Below are 19524 nucleotides of genomic sequence, written 5' to 3'. Positions count from 1 at the left end.
TCTTTCTGCAGCCCATCAGAAAAAGCACCAAACAGAATGAGCTCCAGTAGCCACTTCCTTCTCCACAGACATCAGTCTTATTTCAAGACAGAGATAAGGTCCATGTGCATTTCACATTTCACTAAACTATTACAAGACCATATGATAGACTTCAGGCTTCTGCAACATTTTCGTCACTCCATATGTAAACATTAGTATTAGTTATGTAAGTCCTTGCAACCCCTTAGTCACCAGAAGATCCCAGGATGCAACTATCATTGCCTTTACAGTAAAACAGAATTTCTCTTCCCATAGTAATGAATTTCACAGTAGTGTTTCAAAGGATTTAAAGGAGACAAAACAGTACCAAGATATTCATTTCTGCACCATCCCTTCCCCAAGTCTTTTTTTGCAAAGCCTCTTCTGAAACAACCTGAAGAAATTTTGGTCCCTTGGGCAGGAAGACAAGAGGCTCATCCAAACATCCTCAGAAATGTGAAATGCCTGCAGACACTAAGGATTTCTGAAAAGTATTCACATGGCAAAGAAAAAAAAATTTTGTCTGTTCCTCCATATACTTCTTTTTCTGCATTTATAGGAAAGACTAGTTGCCATCAATTTCCTATACGTATTTTCCTGAGTTAAGTCTAGTTGGCTTTAACACAGAACCTAGATTTAACAGGCACAGCACTACTTACTTTTAGAAAAAAAAGCTATTCAAGTTAGCTAAAATATGGCTGATTAAAATTTAAATGAGCTAATGACAGCAGCAAGTTCATTATTGCAATGACAAATTTTAATACTTTCATTATTAGACTGCATGAAATTAAGTGTACTCAAATCGATGACTGAAGACACTTCATATTTGCCAGCACTGTTTTTTCAGTAAGCCTAACCATGAACATTAGACTACACTAAACAACATTCAGAAGATAATAATAAAAACTTCTTCTAATGAAGACTGGCAATGGTAATTGCCATTCACACAGAAGATTGCTAGCCCTGAGTGAATGTCACTAAATTGTGTTTAGTAAGCTACACTGTTTACATTGAACATTAGAGGTTATGGAGGAAAAAAAGGATACTTTTTCCAATTCAGTGCTTTAAGCCATTTTCTTATTCAAATTTCACTCTGCTCATATCATAGCAACCACATCACTAGTGTACTATATGTTATTTTTTATATAGGTGTAAAAAGATATAGCTATAGATATAGAAAGAGAGCAAGCAAGCATACTATCCATTGAAAAACTACTGTAAGGAAACTACTTGTAAGGAAACTTTCAAATTAATGAGAAAGCTGCCCTTTGTTTATTCTCTAAAAACAGATTAAGCAGTGTTAAAAACCTTGGAAGTATACAGAATTCGCATTTTGGTCAGTGTACTTTGTGCACAGTTTCGTAAGCCTCAGTGGGTTTACTTTTAACTAGAACTACAAACTGGATACACACAAGGAGCACAATGCCATCAAAACAGTCATCTCTTGAAAGAGCTTAATTAAAAGCTTAAATATTCCCTTAAATTTCCTTAAATATTTAAATTTGAATTTCTGTCCAATGATTCAACATCTAGTACTTCATGTGGAAAAAACAAATGAACTATCTTTATTCCTACTTTAAAGCATTCCACAGCAAAGCTAAGCACAGCAACAAGCTCCTTAAAGGAATGCTTCCCTTATCTCATTTTCCATTTACTAAATACCATGCACACACATGATAGACTGTGGTTAAGAAATTTGTAACTACTTTAACTTGCAAACAATTTGTTTAACATTGCTTATTTTTATGGCACTAACCTTATTTAATTGAAAACAAATGCAATTTCTCAAAGTCACCTGCAAACTTTATACAAAATTAAATCAGACACACAGTTCCTCCTATTTTAAAGGCCTCTGGGTTAGAAAGGGGAGTGTAAGGTTAGATAATGGTGAAAGGAAGTTATCCAACACATTTCCTCTTAGAGTTTAGAACAGTAGCTAATAATATCTGCATAATCCATTCCTTGCTTCAGAATGAGGAAGAGGAGGGTAGAGCAGGGAGAAAGACCTATCAGTAGGAAACTTTCATCCCTTAGCTCAGCCAGTATATTGCTGTTCACAGGATGCATTATGGAAAATAACAGAAAATGCCTTTTACAGACCAGAAGTAGTCAGGGATCTATTTTCCATTCTGACTTAGAGAGACAAGAGGAAAAAAAATCTCAGATTCTATATTGGATGTCCAAAGCTAGGTTGTGAAAGAAGAAAGGTACATAAGACCGATCTGTTTTTCGCACAGCTGTTTAGCATGCATCTCTTTGTTAGAGACCAACCACACTTCAGAGTTAAATCAGCTTCCCAAGTCAAGGCAGTAGGGTTCTCTCCACTTCAGTGGGCACCAGTGCCAAGGAAAAAATGTCACTGAATTCTGATTATAGTCACCACAGGTGCCATCAGAGAGGAAGGACTTTTTTTTTTTTTTTTTTTTTAGGTCCAGTCACATGAAGACATTTAGTAAAAACCCTTACCTAAGTTGTCTTTTTATATTTACATACAATTTAGTCTCCCAGAAAAGCTCTTAGGTGGACAACCCTGCTGTATACGTTTAGTAAGACAAAGACCCCTGCTTATTCTGTGGAAAGAACCCACAGACTTTCTTGTTTCATTATAAAAGAATGAACTGTTGTCTTTGGAAAAAGTCAGGCTGCTATCTCCTGGCATAACTTCGAACTGCTTTTATGCAAAATAAAAACTATTTTCAAACTGCCAGAAAAGACCATCCTTGGTTTCTGATAGTGTCATGTGTACAGGTGTAAGCTAGTATATTTGGGGGATGTGGGGGGAAGGCACTTTCCATAGACTAGTCACTGATATCAGAGCAAAAACCATCCCTAAAATAAGATCCATAAACAAACATTCCTAACCCTACAAGAGGGGCAGGACTTGTCTGCAAAAAATAAGATAAAAAGTCTGTGTGTACCTTGCTCAAGCACAACCTGACCCGCCCACAAAAGGGTTAAATATTTTCCAGCATGGAAAAAAAATTCTGTACTGCATGCAGATTTTAAGCAAGGGAGCAGGGTAAATATTCAAAATCTGTCAACTAAGCCTGCAGATTTGCAGTCTCAGAAAGAACTATTAATTGATGAAGCTGTTATGGATCAATGTGTTGAAATGCAGTGAGTTTTATTTATCCAGTGCTTAGTAGGATGATGCCTCTTACGAAGCACAGGTGGAAGTGTCCAGAAAAGGAACTTTTACTTTGACTTAGGTGAGTATTCTACTCAGATCTCAAAAATCTCTGCTCTAAAAACTGAAGAAAATAACCATGTGACCTCCTGGATCTCTGCAAGAGGTTCTTATGCAAGTTAAATTAAAATATTAAAATGTTAACATTAGCTCCCTTACCACAGATTCACTTCGTGAAAACATTATACCCTATCCACCAGGGACCATGCATTCACAAAGGATTTTAAATAATCTTTCTAAAAATGACCTGCATAACTTTCAGATATGGTATGAAAATAAAAGAGCAGGAATGTGCATTAAAACCCTTTTCATAAAGCCAGTTATTACATCAAGATCAAACCAAGGTAGCAAACAAAGGCTCAGTTACCAACTCACTGTTAACAGAATAACAGATTACTGCAATAAATTGTTATTCATGATTCCTGTGCTGTATTTCTAACACAAATCCTAAGTAAATTTGCATGCCAATCCAGAAAACAGCATCTTGAAAACAAAAGAATGTAAATAACTTCAAAAGAACAAAGCCAGAAAAACAAAATAGTAGCCCAGTAAAGGTAGCCTATTGAAATAGATCTAAATAAACCAAACCAAAAAAAAAAAAAAAAAAAGGACACCAAAAAACCCACAGACTTTTTCAGTCTCCACCTGAGGGCAGAATATTATAATATTCAGTGTAAAAATTTGAGAAAGCACAATATTAAACACTGCTGTGTTAAGGTCACTCACTTTTTTCCCCAAAACAAACCATATCTTACAAACACTACAAAATATTTTTTGTGAATTCTACCACCAGTTCTCACAGTATGAACAGATAAACTAAATATTAATTCATTACAGGTTATTGTGGACTAAGTGTAAGTAAGAGCTAAAGCATGATCTAAGAGACTTTTCCACCAACTCTATCCTTCCTAAAAATAAGTGTTTATTTTCCATTACTATGATGACAGCCAGCTCTCAATTCAGTAGTTTTGATGCAGAATCAAATACCTAGCTATATACCAAAGTGTTAGGTTCATTTTCAGTTCTTAATTTGCAACAGAATGGAATAGGTAGAAACATTTCTCACAAAGTCTTGACCACAAACGCTGGAGATTCCCAAGTATTTTATGAAAAGAAAAGTTAAATCACCAATCACCACATGCATTTTTATGGCAGCAATTGCAGAAGTATCCAGATGCTCATATTACTCAATTAGCTTTATATTATAGTAGTGTTTTGTCACTCTACCAGTAGACGTGTTTAAGGTGCTGAAGCAAATAATCCAAGACTAAGGAGGTAGATGAGGGAGAGAAATTAAAAATTAATACTGGTAGACAAATTCTTTAAGTCATATGCAAAAAAGACTTAAGTATATCTTTTTCAAAAACTAACATTCAGTACCTTTTTAAATTTTCCTTGTCGCTTTGCTGCAGACTGCCCCTGGGAGTTAGAATAACATACTGTAAGAAAACATGCACACACCACACAGGATGGAGACACCTTCTCTGTACAATTATGGTTATATTTTCAACCTACAGACTTTTAAACTGTTAGAGAGTCACATCTATGATCAAACATGCTCTTAAAGCATGCTCCTTCAGTTTTTTTTAAATTAATAAAACAATGCATTATTGTGTATACAGTCTCTTGTTCCTGTAAAACAAGCTAGTGTTGTTAACCACTTAGCTCAAATTAGTGAAATTATAGAAATTCAGCTTCAAAACTATAGATTTTAGATTTAGACTGTTCAGTGGCATTGTTCTATTTCATAATAAACACACTGAAATTAGATATATTTTCCCTCAAATCACACCCCACTTGGTGAACTAGAGACAGCTTTGCTGCTTATTCCTCCTTTTTGTCTCCTGGTGCATGCTGAAGTTCACTGAAGGCAGCAGAATCTAGTGCTACTCAATATCAACCTTCTTCCAGTGAAACATGACCATAACAATAATGCTTTAGAGTACGATGTGAGACAGACCTCAGCAAGAATTTCAGTATACGCTCTGAAGTTCTCTTCATTGCCAATAAATGAAATTTGACAAGTAATACCTGCTAACTACTGCTTCCCATCCCAGAAATCACTGTATACAACAACTTCATTGGTTTTAAAATAAAGGTAGACAAGTATTAAAACTAATTGTTCAAGGAACTCCAGCATTCAAGTTAGGCAAACTAAACTACACTAGTGCAATGGATTTTCCATGGATTTTATAAAAGTATACTTGCAACCTTGCAGGAATCGCAAAGAAATAAGACTAAAAGTTTTTAGTTAACTACTAGGTTTTTCCTCATTAGAAATATAGCTTCCTACATACATAAATTCTCTCAGCAAACATTAACTAACCTGCAATTACAACTAAGATTAATACTGTAATTTTCCCCCATTGATTACAACCAGATCAGATTTAATGAACTAAACCTGTCTATTCAACAAGATCTAAAAGGTAATACTATACACCCACCTCCTCACAGAAACACATTCTAGGAAAACAAACACTCTTGTACAAGTTGTTCAGCCACATTTAGTAATATATAGTTCCATAGACGGGCTACCTCTAAATACTCATGATCAACATTAATTCAAATTTATTCTCAGCTTTATCATCTATTTAAAAAATACTGGAATAGCTAAGGGAATCTTCTAGATACCTTAGCACCAGATAATCACAAAGAGTGATCTGGCCACTTTAAACGCTGTTGCACAACAGATTCATTCAAGTTAGAAAGCAGTTTTTACAGGATGCTGCATTATGAGCAAAACAAAAACCAAAAACTACAGCTTTTTCCACCATGAAATACATTCTGTTGGAGCATACAGTTGTACTAGTGGTTGACAACATCAGAGTGTGCAGCAGGTAAGAAAATCTGCTTAGGCATTTTGAGTCAACAAATGCCTCATACTTTGTAAAAATAACATGTAGGTGTTAAGAAAGCACTTATTTTTGCTGAGAGTTGTATGCATGCAAGGAAGAGTATAGACATTTACTAGGGAATCAACATGCATAAAACAAAATACGTGGAGTTTTATATTTTTTCTCCATTCAAAAATGATACTAAACTAGGCAATTATATCAAACCATTTTTGAAGGCTGCCACACCAACAAAAAAGCAGTTGCTTCTACAAAATATAAGGATTCAGAGCTAAGGAATAGTTAGAATTCAAGATTCAGAAAATTTAATTTCAAATTTAATTACAGGATGAAAATGAAACTGCTAGAAGTTACTCAGATTTTAAAATAAAACAACTGCTTCTAAAGTGTGTTCAGTTAATAAACTGAGTGCTCTTTAAAGTATTAAAACAAGAAAATATGACACTTCCTGGCATGCCATTCTCCTGCTCAAAAGTTTTCAGAAAAAGAAACTATCATTTGTTTCAAATACTCACAGCTTTCTTTCCAAGTTCTGTTTTAGACAATGTAAGAGCTCCTGCAAGGTAGCATCCAGGTCCTGCTCCTTTAGGTATTCTATTTAAATAAAGAAATTCAATATAAAAAACAGGTTCATTAATGTTCCATTGAGACTACAATAAAGAACCCAAACAGTGAAAGAGCAACACAGAAGGAATTACCAGCCTAGATAGGTAAGATACTACAAAGTATCATTTTAGTTAGATTTAGAGGCAGCTGGTTAGATGTATACCAGAAACAGGACCTCAGTAACTTACTTGTCATCAGGCAGAGATGTAACAAAGAATGGCTGACTGTGTTTTGGTGGAAGTGTCAAACTGTTGGATTTCTTCTTCCCTAAGAGAGCAAGGCTATGGTTTTCATAAATATCTAAGCTCAAGGTATTAGACAACCTGTGAGAAACAATAAATGGAAGGTCTTTGATGCGATCCAGCTCACTGTTCTGTTCATGACGAATTTGTAACCGAATAGTGTAATCTCCTTTTTCCAGTTTCACAGAATACTGAAAGAAAGAAGTTCTTGTAAATGTCAAGATTAAATACTTGACCATGCACACAGAAACTCAGAAATAAAATCATGTTTTCCCTGATGCATGTAGATCTAATCATTTAAAATATGCTAGGCCACTTAGCTTTTGAAATCTTATGAAAATGGTGCACTTTTTCCTGAGAGCAAAACACATTTTTGTATTGAATGGCAAAAAAAAAACAAAAAACAAACAAAAAAAAACACATGACAACACACTTTTCAGGCCACAAAATAGGCTGGCATCATTTGCTCCTATTCTAACACTTAGTAGCTGCTCAAATAAAAATTAGACTTCTTGTTAATCTTCCAGTTCAACCCCCCCAGCAAATTTTCCTCAATATACTTGCAGTTTACTGTGCAACTCTGGAGTTCTATGATTTAGATCACTTCTTACTGTCTCAAACATTACACCATTTTTCCACACTAAGGGACCCAATACTTCTTTGGGATTTAGGGCTGCTCTTTAAAGAGCTGACAGATACTTTGCCCTGATTCTACAAAGCCTTCATACATACACTGAGGCACGTGCAGATAACACCATCCTTATTTATAAAAGTAAATGAGCAGATTCTTAGTTTTGAAAATGTTCTTTAATTTCTGCCAACCTAAAATGGGACTATACGAACGTTTTGAGCAGTAGTATGCTAGGTTTCCTTTAGGACTTTGCTGCTGCTGCTGCAATACACAAGGTAGAGTCAGAACTGCAGGCTTTGATGAATAAGCCTTATTTAACTAATATTCCACAATGACACCATGACTTATTTTATATTTTTTTTCTTGTTTAACCAAATATAGCAATTTAGTAATTGTTTCCTCTTACTTGTGCAATGGGAAATACAGGCTATACAACTGCTGTGTCAGTTCCACAGACCACAGTTTGGGCAGCAGATCTGGATTCAGTGAGTTTTCCGATGCTATACTAATAGCTAAGAATCTTGGTTCAGAGTATCAGAACCTTTCTGCAGTTTTTACATCAATACCAAAGGTCTTATCAGAGAGCTTGAACTTTTGCACTGTCCCTTTCATGATAACCTATCAAAGTAACATAAGACATAACTTAAATCCAGAACATAATCCTGAACACCCTTGCTGAGTGGCCACTGGGCCTGGAGGAACATGAAATCTTAAGATGTTTTCCTTTAAGTTAAAAAGTTATCCTAAGATCAAACATTTTGTCTTCAAACAGGTCCAGGACTACAATAATTTAACTCAGAGTTGAGTCACCAGGTGTCTTGGTCAGGCCTAAGCCCAACCATCATCTAGAAACATCTTTAAAAGCTTATCCTGAGATACAGCAAATATTTCTCAAAGCATGTCTAATACACCTCAGTAAGGCTTTGTTCTAAGCATAAAAGCAGTCTTATATAAAAGTACAGGAGGAGAGGATTAAACAGCTCTGAAAAGGACATTAATTGAGGACTCCCCTTCTCCCAGAATCGCCTTAACTGTGCTAAGGAGTCATGCTTCTTGCTGATATTTCTTGCTGGATTTACAAATTTTGAATTGTTTTAGAATTTTTCTATGACACAGAACACCAGAAAGGCACAGAGAGGTCCACCAGGCATAAGTAACAGACTACTTTGGTAATTTTTAGATATTATAGCACATTAAAAATGCAGGTTAAGGAATATAAGTTAAAATAATTCAATTTGTGAACTTAATTTATAAGATTCAGAAGACTTGCAATAAAGTGGATCTTATATTTACAATTCCAGAATCATCAATCAAAATTAACATCAGATTGATGAAGTCCAAGTGTGACTTCAGGTTGGTAAAAGTAATTTCAAAAACAAGAACTAGGTAAAATTTTTCCCTTATGCCTTTTTCTTTTTCTACATAAAATCCAGATCCACTGTCTGTTCCAGTGGAAAGAGATTCCCAAACAGGGCACAGTATCCACAAGTCTTGTCAAAAAAGCACCCTTTGAAAGACAGCAACAGGAGGTAACCAAGCTGTAGCATTTACAAAGGCTGTTTAAAGACATTAACGGCATGGAGGACAGCCTTCATGGACGCAGATCTGTGAAAGGACAAATTAGACTACAGAAAAGAATAACTCAACAGATCCTTTCCACCTGAAACAGAAAAGTTCAAGGTATTTTTGTAAAAAGCAAAACAAAAAACAAAACAAAACAAAAAACAATCCCAAAAGACAAGAACTTGAGTTCATTTCTTGAGCAGCATGGGTCAAAATGGCAAGAAACCAGAAGTTAATAGCTTTTTGTAGAAATAAAACAAGCCATAATACTCCCCTCGCTTCGGAGCAGGGAAAAAAAAGAAAAGAGTTCCACTTCATCAAAATAAAGGTGGTAACTTCTTACTCCCTCCCCATACAAACACATCACTGAAAGATACAGTGGCTGCACATGTTCTCATCTCTTCATGTTATACCTATGCATCAAGACCTGTTGGGAGTTAAAAGCAGGCTTGGGAGGTGAAAAAGGATGAAACTTTCGTATTTCAGAAAGTAGTAGGTAACAAATATATTGCTCTGTACCTGGTGTGGATAAGCATCTCCTGACCCCATTTGTCTTTTGTTCTGGTCGAAAATAATCCACAGTTGACTATCAAATTCAGATTCATACAACAATTCACAAAGAAGTGGACAGCTTGGAGTTACTTCTCCACTCTTAGGCTATGAAAAGAAAGGTCAAAACATTTATTCCACTGCTGAACAAAACAAGTACAATCCTGACGCATGCATTCAAAAGGAGATTTGAACTGAAGCCATTTCAAACAACAGTAGCTCCTAAAAAGCACCAAATCAGAATTTTGACTCTAGAGTCTACAGTCTGACTCTAGGCCCCATTTCTGATAGGAATCTAGTTAAAGCTAAAGCTTGTTCTAGAGAACATGCTGTATTTATTAGTGACAAACAACAACCGAAAAATCCCTTTACCTGATGGAAGTTGTAGGTCAAAATCATCTCATACAGTTGACGATTATTTGGTAAAATATCTCTGGATCCCAAAGGTTTTATTTTCGCACTCACTGGTCTGTAGTTAAAAAACAGAAGGGAGCATTAAGAGACACATTCATTCTATACCAAAATTCTGCCTAAGCAGAAGCATATTCTGAATTACAACTGAATTCAGCATGTGCAATAACTTCTCTTAAAATATTGTAGCTATCCAAACACCGTAAGAAAGTCTTCAATTACAATGGATGTCAATTCAAAAACAAGGCTTAGTGACATAACAGACACTGCCAAATATAGAAGCCAACTGAACTTAGCAAGCACATCTAATGCTCAAAATTAAAGGCCATGATATACTGGGAAGACCAGCAGATTTTAGGATTAGGAAAAAAAATTGGGTTATTTTACATCTCCAGTGTCTGTGTTGCCATCAGCACTTTAATTCACAGGCTGAAGAATGAATGGCAAGTAATTTTCAGGACAGATTAAGTAGTTAGTTGAGATTTGTTTGGTGTAGAAAGGTTCTTTCAGAAGAGGATTTGTAAGAGGCCTTGCAGAAATCAGAGTAAGAGTCAGCTTCCTAAAACAAAGGAAGACGCTTAACCAATACTACTCATCTAGAAACTTGAATATAGTTAGGAGAAGCCATTGTTCAGAGCAGCACAACTCTTTAAACCATATGCATCAAAGAGCATAGGCCAAATAACATCAAGATGGGAAAAAAAAAAATCACAATTTTGGAAATAAGGGAAAGGCAGAATTAGGGTGACTTGTGCAACATATAAGACTACATTTCATACATGCATTATGATAATCTTAATTATATGATCATGACTTTTCCACCAGACCCCAACACCTCTTTCAGTACAAAAAGCACTAACTAGTCACCCAGGGGGGGAGGAGGGAGGGTGTCTGTACTGGGTCAGACCACAGGCCCTTTTAGCCCAGGACTCCTACTCTAACAGAGACCAAATAGGAACTGCTGACAGAAAACTGTAAGGACAGAGTAATAACACACATGATATGTCCCCCTAATACTCACCCTGTCTCCAAGCATTTGAAACTCAGAGACCTAATGAGAAGCCATTCAGTACTTTTTTCCTCTGCGTTATGACTCATACTTCATTCAAGAGACACTATTCAAACCCTAATTTAAATATATAAATATTTCTCATTAGTTTTCTTAAATGGAGTTCATTTGCTGTCAGATGAGCACCTCACAAATACTACAAGGAGATAATAGCATCCCTATTTTACCAGCCAAGAATGAAAGAAAGATACATCAGGGGACTGCTTCATTTCCTCACTTAAAGCATATGAGATCAGGTATTTCTGAATCTAGCATTAGGTAGCATGTACATTCAACACCAAACTCCCAGTGACCTCAATTCCAGTTACAAAAGTCCAAAAGTCTCAGTCAGGCACCAAGGTCTCCAATGAGGGACCCAAGTAATGGGAAATGTTAAATTATTGATCACTGAAATTGTCTGGCCAGGATCCTTAGCCCAAGCCTTAGAACTACTGCTTAGACTGTATGGCATTTCTTTCTCCTCCTGAAGTCCCCAACCTTATAAATTACTGCACTAGTTAGGAAACTTCAAACAAAGCTTTCCCTCCAAATCAGCACGTGTCAAACTAACAAACACACAACTTTTCACAAGAAATTCTGTACCAGTTTTTACAAAAACACTGCTGATCAAAAGAGAAGACGATCTTCCTAGGTCAAAATCAGGCAGGACCTGAAACAGCTGCATGGCTAGTTTTTTTTTAATAAAAGTTACAAATTTATCCAAATGCAAAATGGAAGAGTTATGAAATAAGTTTCACACACAGGAGAATTTCCTCCCTTCTCAGCTATATTCACTACATACCATCCAACACGTGCAGCAAACAACGTGGAAGTTCTTTAGATAGTAGCCTGCTGATCCTCAGAGGAACATCCCCTATTCTGTGCCTCCAAGGTAAGGATCCCATGAAGAAGGTAACAAGCATGGAAACTGTATAGCTGTGTTTACATACAGCTTTTTAAAACTCTATTAGGACATTTTAGTCTTCTGTCTTGGTCTAGGAAATTTTACGATAAAAATCTCCAGAAATGTCAGCATATGGTGTAGACCAGTATCTACAGGACTGGAAGCTATTCAGGTATAGAACATGCTCAAAGGCTCTGGTACACTCTGGTCAACTGCAGGATCCACAACATTTTCATTCTGGCTGGAAATTTTGCATATTTAGTTGCTGTGCTCTGAGAAGTTTCTACTAAAGAGGTAGCATCTTTAAAGCAAGATATCAGGCAAAGCTTGGATAATTTTTCCATGGTGATAGTAAATAATACATTCTTAGCAAAAGGCACCCAACCTACCAACTTTCACGTTTGCAACACTGTTTCAAAAAAACAGTGGCATCAAATAACCTAGTACAATTTATTTCTTTAAATATTATAGTGTCTTTTACCTCTAGTAATCTCCCCTGGAAACAGTGGAATATCTTTGTGTTTTTTAAAAAAATTTAGCCTACGGAATGTAACTTGTATGGAAGAAGTCACCATAATTGTTCCTTTTTAACTTTGACAAAATAGGGCAATAAAGAAAATGCTGAGAAAATTTTCTATGTGATGCTTCTAAACCTACTTAATATTTCTCAAGAATACTGTTATCCTACATTTCACTGTTAGTTTGTTATTGTTTCAGCCACATACTAATAACTTGCCCACTTTCCAAAGCAGTTCCCCAAGAACTCTACCTGAGCGTTTGAACCCAGCTTTTCAGATTTATGCATGGAGCAATGTCTTCATACTTCAAAAGGGACTGAACATCAAATCGTACGATGCCTTCTGAAGCATGCTAAAAACAAAGTATAAAAATTACGTTTCTATGCATTTAAAACATAAGATACGGACAATCTGACGTGTCCCTCAAAAATACAATGCAAGTTCTATTTTTCTATATTAAAAGAACTAACACCAATTGAGTCTGGACGTGTCACAAGCTCTTATCTCTATAACAGCAGATACACTACGACTTATAAAACTTTAGCAGTATGAGTCAATCACTGGACTGCACAAGTTTAACTAAAGCCTTATTTGCAGACAGTCTTTTTTCCAAGACTGTCCACTGTTCTGGAAGATAATTTAAGTACTCACCCTGCCGGGGAAGCTTGGACCTGCTTTAGTAGGGGCTGCAATGTACACCACCACAACTACCTCTTCCTTCTCCTACTCTACCGATTCAAGATTGGTTACCTTAGCAAAATGCAACCTCTGCTTTTTCCCCCCACTTTATTCTGCTCTTAAAGTTCAAATAAATTCAACTTCACACATGAGAGAATTCTGATTTGCTCTGGCCCTTAGCTGAAAAAAGGGAGGAGCCAGGAGAAATTAGCACAGCTTCCTACTAGTCAGTGCTGCTTCCTGCAGATAGTGCCATCTCCACTCTAGAAGAGTGCCCTCTCCTAAGCAAGGTGAAGTCAAGCCAAGCCAGGTTGCACAGCACAGCAAAGAACAGAGGAGCAAGGCAAGACTACTGTGAATTTTACACTAATGTTTTTAGTAACATTTGAATCCTTTGGCATTACAGACTCTTAGAGGAGTCACAGTATTGCCATCTATACTGTGCCTTTGACTGTCCTAAACAATGAACCTCAAACTGGCATATCACAATAAAATACTGAACACAGAATATAAAACAAATTTTAATGACATTTTATTCTGAAAATTCTGAAAACAGAGTATTGTGTTTTAGCAATGGTAGTTTAGATACTCAAGTTCAAGAATTGTGCTCCCAGCAAAGTTTTTTCACACAAATAGTTGCTAATGAAAGCAATAGTTACAGCTTGAGCACTTTAATACACACTTTCTATTCCTGGTGTTTTTCTTTTTTCTAACTTTTTCCCACTGATTCATAATGAAAACTCACAGAAGAATTCATACTAATCATAACTGGCACCTTTCTGTGGTACTAAGCTCCTATTTACCTATATTTAATGGAAAACATGAACAACTTGCATATAAACATACTTTTAGTCTTTCTAAATACAAGCAAGAATAAATAAAAGTTATTTTTACTCTGGGATATGTCATAAGACTATCAGAACAATTCAGAATAAGAACTCAGAAAATTTTACCATGTTCAGCTGAGGAGTAGCACAAAGTACACCATGGAAAGAAATTGTGTAATTGATGCTAACATCACTAAGGCTTGCCCACCACCGAGCAACACAAAATTCAATGGTTTTTCCAGCCTGGATAACAAAAGACAAAATTTAGGCACAAGCTCCCATCTTTCCCTTCTATTCACCCCACCTTTCTCATGCCCAAACCAAAAAAATTTGAATATAGCTCAAAAAAGAGATCTAGCTATGTCTAGTCTACTTCAATAATCTAGGTTTATACAGAACCAAACATGACATTATGCTTGTCCAGAAGAGACAGGACAGCTCCAACAAAACAGGATGTCTGATTACTCCAACAAAACAAAGAATACCAGAAGTACATACTACTGGGAAAGGTGTGGTTTTCAAGTATTACACTGTCTTTTCCTACCCTTCAAGCTATGCAGACAGGTTAGTTCATAGATTATTTTAACGTGTGCCTTAGAAAATGAATATTAGAGAAGGAGAAACCTCCCTCTGCTTCAATAAGAAACAAAGCTTTGGAGGATTTTTTTTTTTTTTTAAATCTGAAGTGATAAAATTCACAATCAATTGCATGGGACAGACTTAGCTTTGGGCCATCTACCTCCATTTTCAGAGCGGGTAAGGGACTGAATAGCATAGAAATCACAACTCCTCCCAGGCTTTAGGGCTACGCAACTAAATTAAGGGGGGGGGGGTCAGGAGGGTGACACTTGAACACTGGACTCAGGCATCCACACACCTGAACTGTTAGCTCACCCCCTGGTTCTGTTTTAGACTGCTCAAACTAGATATATCCAAGGTAAGTCTGCTGTATCTGAGCAGTATGAATGTGAGCCAGTTGTGATCTGGCTTCAACATCAAGGAGATGTCCCAGATTACCACATCAAGCATTAAAGGCAAAATATGCTAAAAATACATTTATCTAACAAGTCTTGGACCCTACTTGAAAGGGAAATGAACTAGTTTCTTTAAACAAGCACTAACAAATTGAAGAGACTAAGTCTTCAGAAATATTATAACGGTAACACAGGATAATTAAGAAACACTAGGATGCTATTAAAGACCTTTACAAAATAGACAAACAGACTACTATAAAAAACTTGTCATTTCTTTGGTTTGGGAATTTTTCTTTGAAAAAAAATTCGAAGTGAATTAAGTTTTATTTTGCTAATATTACTTTTTCTGTCTGTCTTTCTCTCCCCCCTCCATCCCCTACCCCAAAGTAACTTACTAAGACAGGAAATGCTTCAGTCACTGATCCTTTTTCTGGTAACGATGAAAATTTATAGAACTCATGACTTCTATATGCTTTTTGTTTCACTAACTGAACAGCATGAAGGACAAACTTGGCAGTCACATCAGATGAACATGAACATACTGTCACTTCTAGATTAAAGAAAAAATTAAGTTTAGTTTCAACAGTCAAAAATTTTGGAAGAAAGGAAAGCAGATTCACTAGAAAGACTCTAGTTTCAGAAGTTATTAGCAATTTAAGAAGTTACACTGTACACAAGTGGCTCCACATGTGAATAGTACTTATGTATCGGGTACTTACAAAGACCCTTTCAGATTAAGGAAAACCAGCTAAGTTCAAAGATCAGCAAAAAGAAAAATTGACTCTTTACTGAATGGTGAAAATTAACCAGATAGTACAGATTACACATCTGTAATTTGTTTTACAGCATAGACTGTTGCTGAATTCCAATTAAGAGAGTCTTATCACTATCTTCAGACCAAATGAAAGACTATTAAATAAAAATCCTTTCAACAATCTCTCATAGAAATAAAACCTTTTTCTCATTGCAGAATTATGAGCTACTTGCTGTAATGCAAATCATATTTTCTTTGGTTAATACATCTTTCATCTCAAAAGAAGGCAAACCTCTGGCAGGAATACTGTTCCATACATACGGGGAATCCCTCCAGTAACGTGCAATCACTCCAGATTACATTTGATGGTTTCTAGAAGACTGGACGAGGATCCCACTGTACCAGAAACTGTGAGACAATTCAAAGTCACTCCTCTAAGAGCTAAAACTCAGATAAGTATTTCATGCCTTTTTAAGTCAAATCCTCAAGTTCTTACTCAAGCTGAAATTCTTCAACACAGATTTCAAGACAACTTTGCCACGCGCGATTATTTTCCTTACCAGCCCATGTAGCTCCCTGTGGAACATCAATGAAGTGCCTTCGGATTTGACCAGGTTTAAAATGAACATCCTGATATGCAAGGTCATAGCTTGATGATTCATCTACTCTGTAAATTAAAAAAGAAAATGCAAACAGCAATCAACCGAGCTGTCAAATAGGTCGTATCTAATACAGAAAGAATCAACTGTCCTGTTTCTCTGAATCACTATACTCTTTGCTTTTCTTACTGGCTTATTCCAAGAAAACTGTACTGTATGGGGCATATCCATGTTAGCATGCAGCCCCTGGGCCACTGCTGCATAGGTAAATTGGGTAAATAAAAATAATTAAACATAAAAAAGCAAATAAAGCTTGGGTTTACTGACCTTGTCGGTATAACAACAGTTATTGGAACTCTGAACAGAGGGCCTGCATTAGGCATTGCTATATCATATCCACACACCTGACAAAATAAAATATAGACACTTAAAATCTTTGTTCAAAATCAAATTTAAAAGATATCATTAAATTCAAACTAGTTGCATATTATTTTGAATCTCTGTAAATATTAAGAAATGAGATTGTCACTTCAACCACTACCACCTTAGAAATAGTAAGGCAACAAGACTAAAATTTAAGAGCTTTTAATTTTTGTTCATTTCACTCTTTTTCTACAAGTGTTCAAGCTTTCAACTGACATCTGATAGTCCCTATATCAAAAGCTAGACCTAATTCCAAACTCAGAATTTACCCCAAACACACATTATTTTAATTTAGCTTTTTTGTTGCATTAAAAAAAATATATATATCTTCTAATCCTTGAGTTTCAGGCTTATATTCGATAAAATACAGTCCAATTTACCAAGCCTTTCACGTCCAAGCCTCTTTGCTAAAATGTTCTCATTGGTACTACAAACGACTAACAATTCTAAGCATCTTAAGCAGGTCTTTTCCAAAAGCAAGCTGCTATCCTTATTACAATCAACTGCAAGGCAAGCATTTTAACATTAGTATGAAGTTTGGGATGAGGAAGGTTCAAGATTGCGTGTTGCTGGGAGGCTTTCTTTTGGAGAAGTAAAGGAGGATGGCTGGGAAAAAGAGAGAGAAGTTTAATGACTTTTATATTAAATTTGTCCAAATATGGATGTAGCCACTCAAAGGCAGCGGAACCCTTCAGTGGCACATAGCCATTGCTCCAACAGGGGGAGGAAGGGGAAAACAAGAAAGCAGGTTTCACCAGTACATCACTGTACCCACCAATTCCTGAAGTCAAAGCAAAATCCTAGCACCATAGAAGACTATGGCAACACCATAAAAACTAGCCCAGCCCTTAAGTCACCATAGAGAGAGAAATATTAAAACTTCTTAAAAACACCAAGACTCTATACTCAATAACAGTATTCTACAGAGCCAGATAGCCAGAGGTAAAACTTACTTGGTTTTAAAAAAGCAACATTAAAATAAAAACACAGCTACTTATCAAAGTTTCAGTGGTATCTGTTATAGTAAATACCTCATAATTATTGCTGAACCCTGGATTCAGCCATTAAAGTGGAATGGAGTGTGGCAATATTTTCTAGTCTGTACAGCACAGCTTTTATTTCTTGAAAAATTACTTCTCAAAGTAGCTAGAGACCACATGAAAGGGAGAAGGCATACAGTCTTGCTTAGAATATGAGTACTTCAATACCTCTGTATAATGTAGTCCTTCTCTCAGGCCACGTGGATCCACACGAATGTTTATATGTCGACACTGGTTCATAAGCTCTAAATGACTAGGGCACTGAACCCACGGTGCATTTGAAGTTAAAGCTAAATGCAGCTGCAGAGATATTCTTTCAGTGTTTTCTGTCAAAAAGATAAAAATAAAAATAATTCAGTAATCCAAATAAGTGCTTGGATTCTACCATAACAGTGTTTGCCATTAAAATGTACACATCTCAAAAAAAATGTAATAGAAACAAATTAGTCCCAAAATGGTAAGTTCTCCACTAAATATTGAGTGTTCTATATTATCTCTTTTAATCAGAGAAAATAGAAACAATAGCACAATATAATAAAATAAAGGTTACATCCCACTTTGAAATTATCCCTCATAAAACAATCAAACTCGACAAAGTTGAAGGCTAGCTAGCAACCAGTGCCTCAGTTGCCCATGCCATAATTTGGAAGCAAATATACACATTCCTGTATAGAGCCAGAGGCTTGCCTAACACAGAGAAATAAAATAAAAACCAACTGCACTGATTCTGAAGCTTATACTGATTACCAAATTACACTACAGCAACCTTAGTGAGGGTTAAGCTCTCAAAATTAAAAGGACTATGATAATTTAGTCTCACTTTCTTCACAGAAGTCCCACAAAACACATCTGGATTAGTTTGTATGTCCAAAAAAAAAAAAAGAAGCTGTGGTTTAAGGCATATCTTTTAGAAAAGCACCCAACCCTAGTTGCAATTTTTTAGTGATTAAAAGTCAGCTATCAGTCTTATGCTGCTCTAAAGACAAGTGCCACTTTAAAGAAAACAAAAATTCATGATTTCTATTCTGAAGTAGCCTTAGACTAGTTTTCAGACATTTAGTTTCACTGCATCTTTGTCAGGTAGAGAAGAGAGTTCTCTATCATCAGATGCACTTCCCTCACAGGTATATCAGAAGCAATCAGCTCAAAGAGAACTTCAAGGGACAGACTGAGCAGATCAGCCTCCCTTAATCTCGTACTTAAACTCCCTCAAACTCAGTCTTTTTGAAGATACCAGACACAGCACAGCCATAACAATTGGACAGGTGCTAGAGACACAACATCATGGTGCAAGCTAATTATCATTACAAATCTCTAACTGTGTTTTCAGACTGCTTGCTTCCTGCCAAAGAGAGTCAATACTACATATGGAGGATTATTTTATTTTTCAGTGTCATGCTGTCAAGTTAAACAGGCTGAGTGCGATGTAACCTATCAAACGATAAGATTACTCTGAATCAGTAACCTGTCCTCATTAACACAATCTCTTCCCCTAAACACACTCATCCTTTGTCACATACCAACTTTCCTCTGGATCACTGGTTTCAAGAAAGAAATTAATCTCAGTAACAAGGTCTCACATGGATCATTTCTGAATGTACCTTAACCTATTTAGCTGCTCAGCGAGTCCAAATTTGTATTTAACAAAGCAAAGCAGGGCAAAATGCTTTATGCAAAAAAGTTCTTGTCAAACCTATCTT

General features: G+C 36.1%; 1 protein-coding gene across 9 annotated transcripts in view; it reads right to left on the bottom strand.

Annotated features, from left to right (window-relative positions):
* TPP2 (tripeptidyl peptidase 2) overlaps positions 1 to 19524 on the bottom strand; it is a 53120-nt gene that overhangs the window by 14361 nt on the left and 19235 nt on the right. For 7 of the 9 annotated variants that reach the window (XR_010883754.1, XR_010883755.1, XR_010883756.1 and 4 more), the window contains exons 14-23: positions 17993 to 18150; positions 16689 to 16765; positions 16323 to 16429; positions 15404 to 15558; positions 14161 to 14277; positions 12781 to 12881; positions 10021 to 10117; positions 9619 to 9756; positions 6852 to 7096; positions 6573 to 6651 (exon numbers count right to left, since the gene is read on the bottom strand). Coding sequence is in view for 6 of the 9 variants with exons in the window: in XM_067293696.1 (XP_067149797.1) it covers positions 6573 to 6651; positions 6852 to 7096; positions 9619 to 9756; positions 10021 to 10117; positions 12781 to 12881; positions 14161 to 14277; positions 15404 to 15558; positions 16323 to 16429; positions 16689 to 16765; positions 17993 to 18150 (1274 nt within the window). In the remaining 3 variants the exon portion in view is untranslated. Of the gene's footprint in view, positions 1 to 4585; positions 4625 to 6572; positions 6652 to 6851; positions 7097 to 9618; positions 9757 to 10020; positions 10118 to 12780; positions 12882 to 14160; positions 14278 to 15403; positions 15559 to 16322; positions 16430 to 16688; positions 16766 to 17992; positions 18151 to 19524 lie in introns of all 9 variants that reach the window. The other 2 variants (XM_013954028.2, XM_067293710.1) reach the window with 1 other exon arrangement.

This window comes from Apteryx mantelli, chromosome 1, assembly GCF_036417845.1.
Source record: "Apteryx mantelli isolate bAptMan1 chromosome 1, bAptMan1.hap1, whole genome shotgun sequence".
Lineage (NCBI taxonomy): Eukaryota > Metazoa > Chordata > Aves > Apterygiformes > Apterygidae > Apteryx > Apteryx mantelli.
This window is presented reverse-complemented; position numbering and strand designations above follow the sequence as displayed.